This window comes from Suncus etruscus, chromosome X (assembly GCF_024139225.1).
Source record: "Suncus etruscus isolate mSunEtr1 chromosome X, mSunEtr1.pri.cur, whole genome shotgun sequence".
NCBI lineage: Eukaryota > Metazoa > Chordata > Mammalia > Eulipotyphla > Soricidae > Suncus > Suncus etruscus.
The window spans coordinates 6,091,825-6,108,549 of record NC_064868.1 but is presented as its reverse complement, the minus strand read 5'-3'; the positions used below and the strand labels follow the sequence as shown (position 1 = coordinate 6,108,549).

General features: G+C 37.2%; 1 protein-coding gene and 1 non-coding gene across 2 annotated transcripts in view; one reads left to right on the top strand and one right to left on the bottom strand.

Moving 5' to 3' along the window:
* Positions 1 to 16,725, bottom strand: part of RPS6KA3 (ribosomal protein S6 kinase A3) — a 137,079-nt gene that overhangs the window by 86,951 nt on the left and 33,403 nt on the right. Inside the window, exon 2 of the mRNA XM_049766784.1 lies at positions 15,562 to 15,618. Within this exon, the coding sequence (XP_049622741.1) occupies positions 15,562 to 15,618 (57 nt within the window). The remainder of the gene's footprint in view (positions 1 to 15,561; positions 15,619 to 16,725) is intronic.
* Positions 5,526 to 5,635, top strand: LOC126000282 (U6 spliceosomal RNA). The gene has a single exon (XR_007492634.1). It is a non-coding gene; the product is annotated as a U6 spliceosomal RNA (small nuclear RNA).

The following is a 16,725-nucleotide window of genomic DNA, read 5'->3' as shown; positions in this document are numbered from 1 at the left end:
AAGCACTTGGAAAAATTTTTTTTCATCACACACGAATGTTTTCATTTTCCAAAAGGAATGACTTAAGGTTCCTTAGAATGCTGCTAATACTTAACACAAAATTACAGTCTGAACATGAGGTGTCCCTTAAGACCAGTTAGAAACAACAAAAATCATACTGCACAATTTGGAACAAAACAAAATCTCTATACAGCAGTCATTAATCAACTTTATTCAAGTCACATTCCTGAACAGAGCAACCGAATGTTATTTTGTGAATTTATTTTTTGGTATTGAAATTAGGAAGTGATTAGGACTTACTCCTACTTCTGCACTCAGGGATTCCCCTGAACAAGCCTCAAGTCCATATGGGGTGCTGGGTGGGGATCAAACCTGTGTTAGCCTTGGGCTAACCCTCCTTTTTTGAATTCAAAGGATTAGTCTCAATTTATTTAAATGACAATTGATGCACAAGTTAATAATTCATATTTTGCTATTCCTTGAATTTCATTATTAGAGCTAAGAAAATGACGCAGTATTTCTAAAACAAAAATCTAAAATAAGTCCCTGTGAGTCTATTTTAAAAGAATATGGTACTGCTGTTTATGAGATAAGCAGAACAATAGAAAAGAGTACCTGGGGCATTTTACAACTGAAGGAAATGACATCTGGCTACCTGTTTAGAAAGTACAGAAGCCATGAAAGAAACACTAATAGGGGCATTTCAATAGCATGGCTGGATAGGGTGCCTGCCCTGTACAGTGACCTGCGTTGATCCCAGGTACACCAGAGTGATTCCTGAGTGGTGCTTGGGAATAAGCCTTGAGCACTGCCGGATGTGGCCCCAAACGAAAAGCAAACAAAAATATGGGAAAATATTTTATTATAAAATTCAGAAACTTCTCTAGATCAGCGTTTTTCAACCACTGTGCCGCAGCACACTAGTGTGCTGTGAGATAATTGTCTGGTGTGCCGTGGGAAAAATTCCAATTTCATCTGTAGCTCATGTTACAGACTATAAAAACTAAAGAGACTGAGAGCTGTTGACGAAGACATATGTCTTTCTTCGATTCCTGCCAGAATATCAGCGTTGTGTTCAGCCAAACAGACCCAGGTTTTGCACTAAGTAAACAGAAATATGAACAATTATAAAATACTTTATTATAAAATAATTTCTTTGTGTTTGATTCCAATTCAAGAGAATTACTTTATATATAGTTAATATAGGCACAGAGTTAAACTTTTTTTTTAACATTTTCTAATGGTGGTGTGCCTAGTGATTTTTTTTTCATGAAAAGAGTGTGCCATTGTATAAAAAGGTTGAAAAACACTGCTCTAGATCAAAGGTGTCAGACACAAAATTAAAAGGTTAGTGCACATGATTGGTAACCCTTATAATCTTGTTACAGGGCTTTAGTAATAATCACAAAGCTTTATTCAGATGTTGTCTATCTCCTAATAAAAATGAAAGTGCTGAAGATAACTTTGGTGCAACATTTATTATTGTTTAAGTATATCTTACTGCTCAATAAAGCAGTGCTGAACTGAGCTCTCATTTATAGATAATGATCTCATCCAATGTGTGCCTACCTTGACTTTAATTTCTGGTAAATTAATCTTGAGAACAGGCACCCCACTTATCTTTTACTGCCATCATAAAGAGTACAATGGAGGCCCTCAAATAATGGTTGCCTGACTCAGTGTCATGTGCTGATGCTACATCTGTGTGCATGAAACTAGAAATTATTGTTTATGGATCTCCATTACAGAAAATTTAATTAAACAAAATTTTAAAAAAGGGAAAAACACACCATTTTTGATTTTTATTTCCAATTTTGGCTACTGTGTCCACATGCATAAAAATACTTGGACCATTCTATTCATATTACCACTTGGGGGGGGCAAAGGGCCATATACTGATGTTTTGGGGTCTGTCAAATCTGTGACTGCCATTTCAAAAATGAATGATGAGTTTTAATATATTTTAATTTACAAAATTAGGTGATAAATATTGGGTATAAGTTTACTGACAAATGCCTTTACTATTAAATGATCTTTAATAGACTGTGATTTATTGCACAGGCCTTTACAAATCTGCTATTGTTGGGAATTTGATATTTTACACTACTAGAATTTTGCTCATTTTTTTCTCTTTTGCTTTGTTTTGGGGCCATACCCAGTGGTGCTCAGGGTTAACTTCTGGTTCTGCACTCAGAATCACTCCTAGAGGGTTTGGAAGACCATATGGGATACCAGGTATCAAACCTGGGTAAGTTGTGTTCAAGGCAAGTGCCCTATCTCTCTAGAACCCATAATTTTTCTCTAACTTTCAAAATAATTTTTACAAGTGGAACTGCACTTTTAGAAGTAGAATGTGCAACATTTTAAAGTTTTTTTAAAGCAAAAAAAAACCCCAATACACTAATTTGTCAAATTGTCCTCCAAATTATTTGAATAATGAAGGAACCCCACCAAAATCTCTGGTGGTCTTAGCAGTAAAGGGAAAAATGTAGTCTTCCCCATTACTATCTGCATATTAACTCTAGCTATTTGATTTCTGAACTTTTATTTTAGAAGCCATGATTTTTGAATATTGATAATGGTAGGGCTTCATAAAACATCTCAGCATCGAACTCTCCACCAGCGTCAGCTTCCCTCCACCATCGTCTTCCATCCATCCCCACTGCAGTGACAAGCTACCTACTCAAGACCGGTTCTCCATTTCTGTCACCTTTCGGAATCTGTTGTTTCCTTACTATGTTTCTTTATATACCACATGAGAGTATTCTGCTTTTGTCCATCTCCTCACTAACTTCACTCAATCTATCCTCAAAGCAGCAAATAGCATGAATTCTTCCTTTCTTACAGGCAAGTAGTGTTCCATTGTGTAGATGTAGCATAGTTTCTTTATCTAGTCATCTGTTCTTGGACTATGGGGTTGTTTCCAGATTTTGGCTACTGTAAAAAGTTAACTTAGAGAGTGCAGATGTCTTTTCTTAGTAGTTTCTAGGCCTTTGGAGTAAGTGCCAAGAAGTGGAAGTGCAGCTGTTTTTGTTTGATACTAGCTTGCTACTGCTGTGTTGAGCAGTTGCCACATAGACCATATGGCTCTAAAGCCCAACATTTTACTATCTGTCCCTTACAGATAAGGTTTTTAACTCCAGATTTAGAGAACTCAATGGAATGAGCAGCAAATGTGAATCTTGAGATAGAAATAGCGCAATGAATCCAAAACACAGTGGAAAGACTGCAGTGGCTGTGTGGTGAACACTAAAGGAAGAAAAGGAGATGGAGGAGGAGGTTAAGTACAGCCTTGCAGGCCATCAAGAGGTTTGATTTCAGATTTAATTCTCAAGTATTTTGGGCAATATCAGCATCATCCACCCCCCACACTTGTACGTCCTTTTTGTCTAATTCTTTCCCTTCTTATTTGATTCCTCAACAAATTCAACGTATGTGTCTCACATAAACCTAAGATCAAGTTGTTTCTTTTTCAGTATACATCACCATCATGTACTGAGTGCCCTCTAACTAGCTTCCTTGCTTCTAACTTTCCCTGTAAGAATCTCTTCTTTTCACAGCAAAAGAATAACCTTCAAACAGAAATCAGAGTTGTGGGGATGGAGAGATAGCACAGGGATAGGGCGTTTGCCTTGCACTCAGCCGACCCAGGGCAGACAGTGGTTCAATTCCTGGCATCCCATATGGTCCCCCAAGCCAGCCAAGAGTGCTTTCTGAGCACAGAGCCAGGAGTAACTCCTGAGTGAAGCCAGGTGTGATCCAAAAACAAAGAAATTAAGAGTTGTTTATGTCTCTGCCAGGTTGCTCAGACTGTGACTTCCTATCATACACACACAAAAGCAAATTTCAGACTACACAGCATAGAGTCAGTGCTAAGAAATGCTATTCTGATCTTGATTTAGTTTTTGCTTTTTGGCCAAACCCAGTGGTACTCAGGGCTTATTCCTAACTCTGCACTCAAGTATCACTCCTAGAGAGTTTAGGGTACCAGATAGGGTGTCTGGAATTGAACCTCGATTGGCCACATGCCAGGCAAGTGTCCTACTGTTGTCCTCTCTCTGGCCTCTTTGTTCTTGATTTGGGAATAATAAATGCTACCTTGATCCTAACCTGACTCCCTAAATCAGACATAATGTCAACATTTGGTTTCAGAAATCTGTTACCATATTAAGGTCAGATCATCTTCTTTTCATTAGAAGATGAATGAGTACTCCATTTTTTAAATCTCTTTTGTATCTATAATAGTCACCAAACTTTTCTCCTCTGATTTATTCTTAGGTTATTGATAAGGATTCAACTGTTCATTGTTAGGAAAAATCCAATGTCTGAATCTGATTCTAAATCCATTTTTCAGAAACTTTGTATTTATAGTCATAAATTGATTTGGCAGTTATCTTTTCTTGTTAATTCATAGAACAAACCATAGGGAAATGCAAGTTTTACCTATGTATAGGACAATTTAAAGACTGTAGAATAATATATTTTTGAAAGTGTCAAAAATTCTTCTATCAAACCAGTGGGACCCGACACTGTAGATGGAGACTGTATGTGTTGGTGGTTCTTCTATAACTTAAAATTTCTTCCTTGTGATTAGTAGAATCATTTTTTTTTTTGGTTTTTGAGTTACAGCTCGCAGCACTCAGGGATTCCTCCTGGCTCTATGCTGAGAAATCGCTCCTGGCAGGCTCGGGGGACCATATGGGATGCCAGGATTCGAACCACTCGTCCTGCATGAGAGGCAAACGCCCTACCACCATGCTATTTCTCTAGCCCCCAATTTTTATATTTACTATATAATATTTATATTTTTGTATAAAAGCATATTTTAGGAAGGCTTTCATACTAGTATCAAAACTTACTCTGTTTTTCCTATTTAAGTAAACATCATGCCTATCTAAAAGTAGAAGTAACAGTATACTAAATCCTCATGTACTGAGCATTCCGCTTTAATAATTATCAACTCATGGCTAATCTTGTCTCCTACACTCACTTCCCCCACTCCCAAAATTAATTTTGAAGCAAATCCCAGACATTATATCATTCTATCTGTAAATATTTCAGTTGTTATGTTTTAATCTCCTTCCTATCTGTGGTTATATCCTGTTTTGCTTTCCTAATGCTGTGCATTTGCTTTCCTCCCTTGTTTTCTAATTCACTGATTTTGGAATTTATATTTAATTCCTTCCTCTTGCTTTTTATAGATTTACTTTGTAGTTCTTTTTCTAGCTTCTTTCACTGAGTCCTAGTTCCTTGATTTGAATTCTTTTATTAATAGCCTTTCCTTTTAGGAAACATCATTTAATGTACTATTATATGCTATACAGCATGCTTTACATGAAAATATTTAATATCACAATGAAGTATTATTTGCATTCATATTGCAGATGAAGAAAACAAGACTGAGATAGAAACAAAGGAACGCAATTCCGAGTTTACAGTTTGAAAGTGGAAATGACAACCTTAGTGAGATGAAACCAGGTAATTCTATCCAGAGAAAGTGTATTTATTCATAAGGCTAATGTCTGATGTAGGGAAGAAACCAAGCATTAATACTAAAATTGGAACGATACAGAGAAGATTAGCATGGCCCCTGTGCAAGGATGACACGCAAATTCGTGAAGCATTCCATATTTAAAAAAAAAAGATGCTGAAGCGGGCCAGAGCAATAGCACAGAGGTAGGGCGTTGTCTTTGCACATGAACGACCTGGGGTGGACCTATCTTAAGGCACTCATTGGTTTACCATTTGATACTTAAGGATGGCTATTTCAGTACAGAAGAATTAGACCCTCGCACAATCCAATAGTAAGGATGGTTAAAAAGTGCTACAGTTCTTCAGGGCTGGCATAATAGTACAGTGGGTAGGGTATTTGCCTTGCATACAGCCAACCTGGGCTTGATCCCCAACATCCCATATGGTTTTCCCAGCCTACCAGAAATAATTTCTGGGTATAGAGCCAGGAGTAACCCCTGAACACTACTGGGTGTGGCCCAAAACCCAAATATCAAAAAAAAAAAAAGGGCGATGTTTCTAAGTTTTTAAAAGACAGCGTAGCTTGAGCCCTGTTTCAATAAGAATCATACTATGATCCACTTAAACTACTTCAGATGAAATGACAGGGCAAAAGGGCAGCAGCACCTTTGAGACAGCCTAGATCATTTGCGGGTAGTAATGAAACCAAGGTAGTATTATTCACATCCCTGTCCACTTCATCTGCTTAGCCTGGAGTTATTTTTACTTATTCATGTCTGTCTAAAATACTTAAATTAAAAGGGCTAATTTAGGTAGAGGGTTATATCTTTCAATAAGCCAGTATTTCACATTGACCCAATAAACCATTTATCCTAGAATGGAACTTAACCAAATCAGTTGCTCTCTTTCCAATTATGGATTAAATGATTCAAATAGAAAATGTGGATGTAGAAAGAATTGAGCAGAGCAGAACAACAACTTTAAATCGTAAGCACTATATAAAATAGGGAAATCATGATAAAAAAAGAAAGGGGAGGGGTTACACTTTAAAAAAAAGCTCTTCCTGGTGGAGGAAAGAACACCAGGAAGTGGAAAAATAGCCCTGAAAGAGAGCCAAAAATATAGCAAAGGGAAACCTTGCATGTTTGGAAACCTCACTGCTCACATGTTTTATTTAATGCCACCATGCTGTGCTAATTATAATACTATTTATCTTAGAGATGTTTTTCAAGCGATATATACTTAAATCTACTATTTCTCCCATGATTTAAGTGCTAGAATACATATATTCTCAGTAAATGACAGAACAGACAATACTCTACCTAATTAGTCAATAAGCGCTGTTTAAGCACTTCTCCACTGATATTCCCGACCAGTGAGGACTCTGTTATGCTTTTCGTGCTTAGAGTGTTCTTCTCAATCTATTGCCTACTCTGCAAAGGATTCTCTTTCTGTAATTTATTTTGTACTTGACTCAAGATGACTGTTGGAGAGTGATGGACTCAGGGCTAGAAACATTTTATTTTATTTCTAAAATTTAGTTTTCGTCCCCATGGCTTATAAAAACTGTTCATTGATAAAAGAGTTTCAAACATAAAATATCCCAGCATCACACCCGCCACCAGAATGCTGTCTTCTCCCTCCACCACTGTCCCAGTGTTCAAATGCAAATTTGAAGGCAGTTTGAGGGAACCTTGAAGGAAATGGAGAAAATCAGTAGGTAACTGGGGACTAATGAAATCCTTTGGATATTTTGCCAAACTGCCCACAACTGACAGGTTGCTGTGGCTGAGTTCACGTAACTCAGGTTGATTCAAACAGGTCACTGCCTACAGCTAATCTTGCTGGTCTCACACACCTCAACTCCATTCAAACTGGGGCTTTCCCCCTAAACTCCACCCACAACCGAGAGGCTACTGTGATTGGGTTCACGTACTCAGATTTGTCTTTTTTTCTGGAATATTGGCTTGATTTTTACCTTAGCCCCCACCCCACCCCCATGTCCCTAGGAAGGGTCGTTAGGGTTCCTTGCCTCTCTTCTGGCTCATATTAAGAAGCAAAAACTTGCTAGAGAGCCTGAGCTTTGAAGAGCTCCCTGCAATGAATGATTCCCTTGTATATTTTGAAGACCATCTTACACATCTAAGGACTACTATATGAGTGGTAGATGGAATAATAATTTGGGCATAAATTGGAGGACCAAATGATTTCAGAAGATCTGAAAGGAAGGGGGGTACTGCTGGTATACGTCTACCTGCTTATTCTTCATATGGGGACTGTGCTTTAAACTAATCACTGGTCAGCTGAGAAAGAATGGGGAAGTCCAGAGGTTATCTTAGCTTGAGATATTATATGACATGTTGTACCTTCTGCCATAACAGCAGTCTCTTTTCACAGCCCCATAGGAATAAAGGATAAAAACATCATCTCTCTGTATCAGGGGAAGGATAATAAAAAGACATGGCTGGAGAAAGTTACTGTGAGAAGTTAAATTAAAACATAAACATGGACAAAGAAGCAAATATTCCTGATGGAAGGAGATAGTGGAAGGTGATGGCTATCCATTATATTTTGTTATGCATGAGTTTATACAGACACACTTTTTTCTATTGTGAAATACATGGTGAAAATCTAAATTTTGAGCTTAGGTGCTTCAGGACAGAAAAGGATTTATGATATGGGAAGGAGGTAGATGGCAGGACAAAGAACAAAATGAAATCATGAGTGCTGAAGAAAGGAAAGATCTAGCCAGAAAGCAATGGCTTGAAGTCAAACTGAAATCTAGAGACTGTGTGATTTTTTTTTGGGGGGGGGCATACCCAGTAGTACTCAAGGATTTTACTCAGTTCATGGCTCTGTGCTCAGCAATCACTTCTGAAGGTGCTCATGGGACCATAAGAGGTACTGAGGCTCAAACCCAGGTGAGCTGTGTACGAAGTGCCCTACCCATGGTATTCTCTCTCTAGCTCCCCTCAAGGACAAGTTTAAGAGACATCACAGCTCTTTATATCAAGAAGGTCTGAATAAAGTTCTTTATCATTCTAAGTTTGACTCTCCTTTGGGCTATTGCTTTTGTTCAAATTTATTTACCTACCTCCAATACATTTCCATTTTGCTCACCTTTGGCTTTTTCTAATACCCCCATGAGAATTTTTTCTTATTTTTTTAAACACTATAGTTACAAGGTTGTTCATCATACAGTTTTTTTTTTCATAAAGTTGTACATGATTGAGTTAGTCATACAACGTACAACACCCTTCACCAGTGCACACACTCCCACCAATGTCTCGTTTCCTTCCTACCTTTTCTGATGTCTTTTCCCCTCCCCAATAAGAATGAAGTGTGATTAAATTTTTTTACCTGATCACAACAGTTACAGGTTTTATTTTATTTTAAATTCTACTCAATTTCTTTTCAAAGGTTACATGCTAAAATAATGATGCAAAGTAACCCAGAGGTCTTGGTTAGTTCTTTGTCTACTAGCAGACACTAGTAGTAACTACTGTCTATCTCTATCTAATACATAATAACCTTATATTATTTTCTCATGTCATCAATTTCAGGCATTATATTTATATATATGACTTAGTATTCATATAACAAAATTTGCTTAAGTCAATATTTAGCCTATCATTTTGGAAGTATCATTTATTATTTGTAACATGAAGAAACCTTCATTATACTTGAAATACTAGATCCTCTGTTGTCTACATCACATGCCTCTTCATCTTAATAACCTCTATTGTTGATAGAAAGCAGCTGAATGGTATGTGTTAAAATATATCTTTGTTGCAAATAATTTTCAATAAGCATTTTATTTTCATTTACTTACTTATTTTGGTTCTGGGGCCACACCTGGCAGTGCTTAGAGGTCAGTCTAAGGAAACACTCCCTAGCAGATTTGGAGACCACAGGAGGTGCTGAGGATTGAATCCAAGTCAGTCACATGTAAGGCAAATGCTCTACACACTGTATTATTGCCCCAGCCCTCAATAAGCATTTTTTTTTGTTTTTTGGGGCCACACCCGGCGGTGCTCAGGGGTTACTCCTGGCTGTCTGCTCAGAAATAGCTCCTGGCAGGCACGGGGGACCATATGGACACCGGAATTCGAACCAACCACCTTTGGTCCTGGATCGGCTGCTTGCAAGGCAAAAGCCGCTGTGCTATCTCTCCAGGCCCCTCAATAAGCATTTTAAAGCCATTGATTCATGCCAGTTTCCAGTGTTGAAACACTTGATACTATTTTCATACTGAATCCTTTATGTGTGATATCTTGAATCTCTCTAAAAGTTTTCCTTGCTTAATTTAGGCTGTGGTCACAGTTATAGCATAAACTGAATAGTTTTTTTTAACAAACAAAAGAAATTTATTTCTCAGGGCCGGAGTGGTAGCACAGCAGTAGGGTGTTTTCCTTGCATGAGGTTGACCCAGGATGGATGTGGGTTTGATCCCTGGCATCCCATGTGGTCCCTCGAGCCAGAAAAAAATATGAATGCAGAGCCAGGTAACTCCTGAGCACCGGCAGGTGGGGCCTCCCCCAAATTTATTTCTCATAGTTCTGAGGCTGTAAAGTTCAAGTGATCAGTAGATTTGTACTTGGTTCTCATTATGCCCTGGCCTATGGCAGAAGGGGCAAGGAGTAATAAAAGGGCACCAATACCATTCATGAGGGCTTTTCCTTCATGTCATAATCTCCTTCCAAAGGATATACCTCCAAATACTATCACACTGGGGATTTAGAATTCATAGGAACTCTGGGGAACAAAATTTTAGTCCATAATAATAACTGTCATGGTCTTCTCTTCATCCCTGGTGCTTTGATCTTTCATAATGTTCCTTTTGGAGAATACCGATTTTTTCTTCAGTAAACTTTCAGTGGAATATTTTAACTTGGATACTCATGCTAGTCATTTAGGGGACTCTTTATAATGTCTTATTATTTCACCTAGTCTACGAGCAAAATTATCACAGTATCATTATGAAAGAAAAATATTTCCAATTAAAATATGTCACACTGGGCCAGAGAGACAAACAGCAGTGACAAACAAACCTGGGCATGATCTCCAGCAACCCATATGGTACTCTGGGCCCTGCCAGGAGTGATCCTAAAGTACAGAGCCAAGAGTTAGTTATCCCTGAACACTACTGGGGTGCCCCCTGACAAATGTGGAACACTGACATAAGGACAGTGATGGAAGTAGACCTTCTACGGCACTTTGCTGATGGCAGGGTGGAGTAAATTTGTACATCAAATATCTTAAGTGGTAATAGTATATAACCATGTTACCTAATTTATAATAAAATAAAATGATAAATGTGTCACATCCAGACAGGAGAGATAGCACAGTATGTAGGGTGCTTGCAATGCACAAGACCAATTCAGATTCGATCCCTGGCATCCCATATGTTCTGCAAAGCACTGCGAGGTATGGCTCCAAAACCAAACAAAAACAAAAACGAGAAATGTATCACATCAACAAGATACTAATTTCAAAAATATTATTTATTTCTTAATTTTCCTCTTCTCTTTTTAAAATCCTATTAGGCAGATGTTAAGAGTGCTCCTCTTGCTCTTTTGTCTCATCATCTATATTTCCTTTTAATCTACATTACAGGATATTTCCTTAACTTTGTCTAAATGTTCTTTGATCTCTCTTTCTCTGTAGCATTATGCTCTATTCTTGCTTAAAGGCATCAATTATTCATTTTATTTTAGTTTTGGTGCCACAGCCAGCAGAGCTGAGGGCTTACTCCTGGCTCAGGGATCACTCTACCAGGGATCCTGGTAGAGCTTGGGGAACTGTATGTGGTAGTCAGTGTCTTATCTGCTGTGCTCTCTCTCTAGCCTTCAAGTTTGTTTTAAATATTCAGAGGATGTTAATAATTGGACTTTTCTTTTACTACAATCCCTGTTCACCCCAGATCTCATTATTTTATGTTGGAACTATTACTCAAATATGTTGATTTCTGTTTTTTCATGATCATTTAAAGAGGCAGTATGTAACAGACTAGATGTTCTGTAATTTATAAGCTGGTGGGCTTTCTGGTAGGTTAACTTGGACAGGTAACCAGTTTTTACAAAGAAGATCTCCAAATAGCACTGTCTGAAGGTCAGCCTTTAATCAGGCACCATTCAATTTTTCCAGGAAAGAAGTTCTACTATTCTGCCTGAAAATAGATATCGTATTGCGGGATAAGCAAAAAATCAATTATATCACTGCCCAGTATAAAGCCTTTATTGGATCTATGCTTCTATTCCAGTGCCTAACATACTACTTCCTGGTATACCTGGGTGCCCCAAATCTAGAGCCTCTGTGCTTTTTTCACTAAGAAATATCTTGTTTTTCTCCATGTAGGGGAGGTTCAAAAATAAGGCTCTTTTAAAGTGTCTCATAGGGACATGCTGGGGTCGGGGTGGGACATCAGGAGGGTAACTGGAATGTCGGTGGAGGAAATGAACACTGGTGAAGGAATGAGTGCTGGAACATTGTATGACTGAAACTCAACTATCACTTTTTAACTAGCTCACTGTGATTAAAAAAAAACACACACACACACACACAAATCTCTTTCAATCGACATTTAAAAAATTCAGTTTTTGGTCTATGTCATCCTCTACTTTTCATGGTATCTGGTAATAAAGATTTTATATATTAAAAAAAAAGAATTTTCAAATTAAGTGTATGTGCGGAAAGTTTCCGTTTATGTTCAGAGAAGTCTATGAGAAAAATTTTGTGATGTGTATTAAGACGAAGATACGGGAAAAGCTGATTGTTTTGAGAATATGTATGCACAATCTGACCTTTGACGCTTTTACAGCCGATTGTTACTGTGCCTATTGCAAAATAACAACTTTTATGGTGTTCCTGCATCTGGTGGAAAACAGTAGAACAAAACTTTCATAGCTTTTCTCATATTTTTGCTTTGTTTTAAACAGGAAGGGTGGAACTGTAAGATGCTTCCCAGCTTCTCTATCTCTCTCCCTTCCTCCCTGCCCCCATTGCTGTATGGATATTTGTTTAATAAAGTAAGAGGGGTTCTGGCTTTTGGCTCAGGCAAAGACCACCAAGCAACAAGGCTCAGACACCATGATCATCATTCCTGACTGGCTTGGTATATTATTTCTTTGTCACTACCCTGCTTCTTCAGACCCCTCTGCTAGGAATTAGAAACAAGGTGTCTGGGGTGATCTCACAACTTGTGGATTTTTATTTTACAGAATCTAGATTCAATCTACAGGGAGCCTCAGGCAATAAGTCCTATACCTGAATCCCTATGCGAGCCAAAGGCTATGAAGTTCATGGACTCATTTGATAAAAATAGACTTACTCAATACCAGCAGGGTACTGAGCACCGAAATAAAACAAGGGCTATGTTAGACATGGTCAACAACTCAGGTAGCTCCCAGACTAGTAGAAACTATAGAGAAAAACTAAGCAGTGGAAACTAGTGTGTTGTTATTCAGAATACATGCATGTAGTTATGATAGTTATAGTGAAAATAGCAAAGGAAACACAAGTGGATGCTATATAGTAAGATATCTCAGTTGTAGAGGTACCTAAACATGAATCCCAAGGATGGCTAGGAATTAATTCTGGGAGAGGGAACGTGACCTATCAGGACCTAGAAGCAAGAATAATTACAATTTCAGTAGAGGGCAGAGCTGTGTGGCTGAGATGATGTGACAAATGACAAAAAGGTTTCATTAAAGAGTTTGGTAAATTACACTGCAGTCTATAGTTTATTTAAAGGAAGCACAGAAGGATCTTAAACAGAATTAGACGGTAATCCTAGTCTTTGATAACTGAAAATGTCCATGACAATTTGATTTTGGGAAAAAAACTTCCTTAAGATGCTGAAAAGTGCAAACAGGGGCAAGAAAGATATCTTAAGGGCCTGAAATACGTGCCTAGCATACACAAGGTGCTGGGTTTGATATACACCACTAGTGTGGCCTGGTGGCCTCCACCAGAACTAGGCACCGGCAAGATAGCACTCTTTGGCAAGGCACTGAAATCATAAGGCCTAAACTGCCAGGTCAAATACCCAAGTATCACCAAGAATGACATCAGGTTACCATCAGTACTATTAGAAAGGATAGCCACAAAAATAAAATATTGTATACTACTAATTAGTGTGTATATTTCATATGCATTTGTTACCTAAATGGAAGACATAGAAGAAAAATTCTATTGGCAACATAACAAAAACTATAAAATACTCATGGACTATTTTAAAAATTAGTATATAAGAATTAAAGGTATGAAATTGTAACATTTTGATAAAGCATACAAAAATCAGAATAAATGAGTATTCTTGGCTGTGAAGACTTACTATTAAATAAATTTTCTTCATGCTCATCTACAAATTTAATGTAGTTCTAACTAAAAAGTCCCAACAAATTTTTCAGAAAACCAGAATTACGAAATTCATCTTAAAGGTTGTAAGATCACAACTTCAAAAAAATCAAAAGGTGCCAGTTTTTACCCTGCCACACATGAAATAGCATGTTAGAATGATTAAAGGAGTTACATAAAGCCATAATGTTAAGCCAAGAAGAAGAGCTGATCTGTATTGTCTAAAGGTTGTTCAAGTTGTGGTTCCAGAATCTATGAGGATGATCCATTTGGAAAAATTAGTTCCTTGTAAGCAGACACCCTACCTACTGTACTATCTCTCTGGTCCCTAATGTGACATTTTTATAACTACGGTACAGGGAAAGATTTTTCAGCAACACATTAAACAGAGAAACCAGATACGACCATGAAAAATGAAAACTTCTATATATATACAATGAAAGACAATATAATCAATGTTTATACGACTTAGGAAGTATTTGCAAGATACATTAGGAGCTAATATCCAGACAGATCCAGAAATCATATATAAATAAGGAAACATAAAACAACTTAGAAAAAAACTGAGCAAAGAAAATAATAAAAAGGGCAGGGCGGGGGCCAGAGCAGTGGTGCAAGTGGTAAGGCGTCTGCCTTGCCCATGCTAGCCTAGGACAGACCATGGTTCAGTTCCCCCACATCCCATATATAGTAAAACCAGTTTAAGTATTGTGTTATGTGCAGAACAAAGAGAAAACAATAACAGCAGCTAACAATGCTTTTCTTAGGTCAGAGAGCCACTTTATTAATATAGTTATGAAATATTTAATGCTGGTCTAGGTGCTAGAAATTAATGAATAAAAATACCACAAAAATCAAGATGAAGAAATGGTGAAAGATCATTTTCAAAATTAAATATTTCTGTCAAGTACTACCTTTGTTTTCTGTTTATAATAAATCTCTGGTTAGTTTATTTTTGGAACGAGGGATACTTGGACCATATCTCAAGGTGCTCTGGAGCAATTCCCAGATCTCTTCTCAGGATGACTGAGCCCTAGAGATGCTTAGGAATACACATGCGGTGCCAGAGGTGACAATAAAAATGGTACATGCAAGCATTCCTGTACTCTCTTGGGCAGGGAAGGACAGAGAGGTTGGGACCACAGCCAACTGTGTTCAGGATTGCATTTGGTGCCAGGGATCACCCAAGTCAGCCATATATAAGGAAGAGGCCTTAATGTTCTATTAAGGTACTTAATGTACTTTTTCTCTGTCCCTTTGGGGATGGGGAATTAGATTATTTTTTTTGTGTGTGTGGTTTTTGGGTCACACCCGGCAGTGCTCAGGGGTTACTCCTGGCTCCATGCTCAGAAATTGCTCCTGGCAGGCACGGGGGACCATATGGGATGCCGGGATTCGAACTGATGACCTTCTGCATGAAAGGCAAACGCCTTACCTCCATGCTATCTCTCCGGCCCCTGACTTATTTTTTAAATAAACCTTAAAATACCAATTAATAGCTTTCAACAGTTTAAGTGATTTGCTGTTATCCTCTTAAAATTAGTCTTAGATAAAAGCTTTGAAAAAGGGCACACTGACATATTCAAGAATGTATTTTGATAAAAATTCAAGTGAGAGCATTACCAAATTTCTAAATATTATGAAATCGTTACTTTGCTCAACTTAAAAATAACACTTCAATTTTATGGAACTAATTTATCTATATTCCTTATGACAAACTATTTTACTTACAGTTTGTGGATTAATCTCTTCCTCTCCCATAGGTTCATCCATAATTTGCTGTCCATTCTGTGAAAAGGACAGCAAGTAGGAAGTTAGCAAAACGGAGCTCACATTAAAGTAAAAGGAAAGCATACAAAACAAGATCAGAAAGATTATTTTACCCCTAAACACTTTCTAATGAAGTGGAGAACCATGGTCGAAGTACGCAGTTGCCAATGTGCAACAAGGTTGTGCTTCAAAATAATAGGTGAATTGGTGATTTGAAACTAGAAAAACCTTTATCCATGAAAGTAATATAACATTAATATTACCTTTCCAGGTGAGCCCTTGAGCTTATTGAAATAGTTAAATGCATTACAAATGGTCTTACTGAACCCTTATCAAAGATCATTTATAATACTTTCTATGACAAAATGCATTCTAAATTCTGACTCCACTAATAATTAATCAGGGAAACTGATTAATTACTTTAGGGAGAAGCTAAGTTAAATCTCTACATAAAAAATTAATTCCAGATGGATTCAACATTTTAATGTTAAAAATAAAATTAACAAGTATTAGAGGAAAATAAAGGCAAATAATACTTAAAGTATAAGGATGGTTGAAATCATAACAACAAAATGACACTGAAATCTATATAAGTTTTAAACTTTGTTTTTGAGACAAAAAAATTAATGACAAACTGATTACAAAAAATAAAAACAACATATGACAAAGGGTTTGCATCCTCAATACATGAACAGTTTTGTTTTACAAACCTGCAACAAAAAATGATGAACCTCAACAGAATTGAGCAATGAAAGAAAAAAAAAAGAGTTCAGCCTTAGTACTAATCAAAGAAATGCATTTAACTGAGATACCTTTTGCCTTTCAAATTAGTAATGATTTATGAAAAAAATAACAACCCGTACTAATGTGCACCTGGTGAAAAGAGCACTAAAGATAATACTACTGGAGAAAGAATAAATTGGCACAACCTCTCAGGAAGGCGATCTAAGTATTTTTAAAAAGATAATAAAACTTTGAAATGCCCCACTGTTTGTACACTTTTCTTTTTTTAAAAAAAAAGCAGTAAGTGTACACATACATACACTTACAAAGACTCACCATAACTCCCTCCCCCAATAATTTCAAATTCTAAATCTAAATTTTTAACAATAGAGAAATATATTA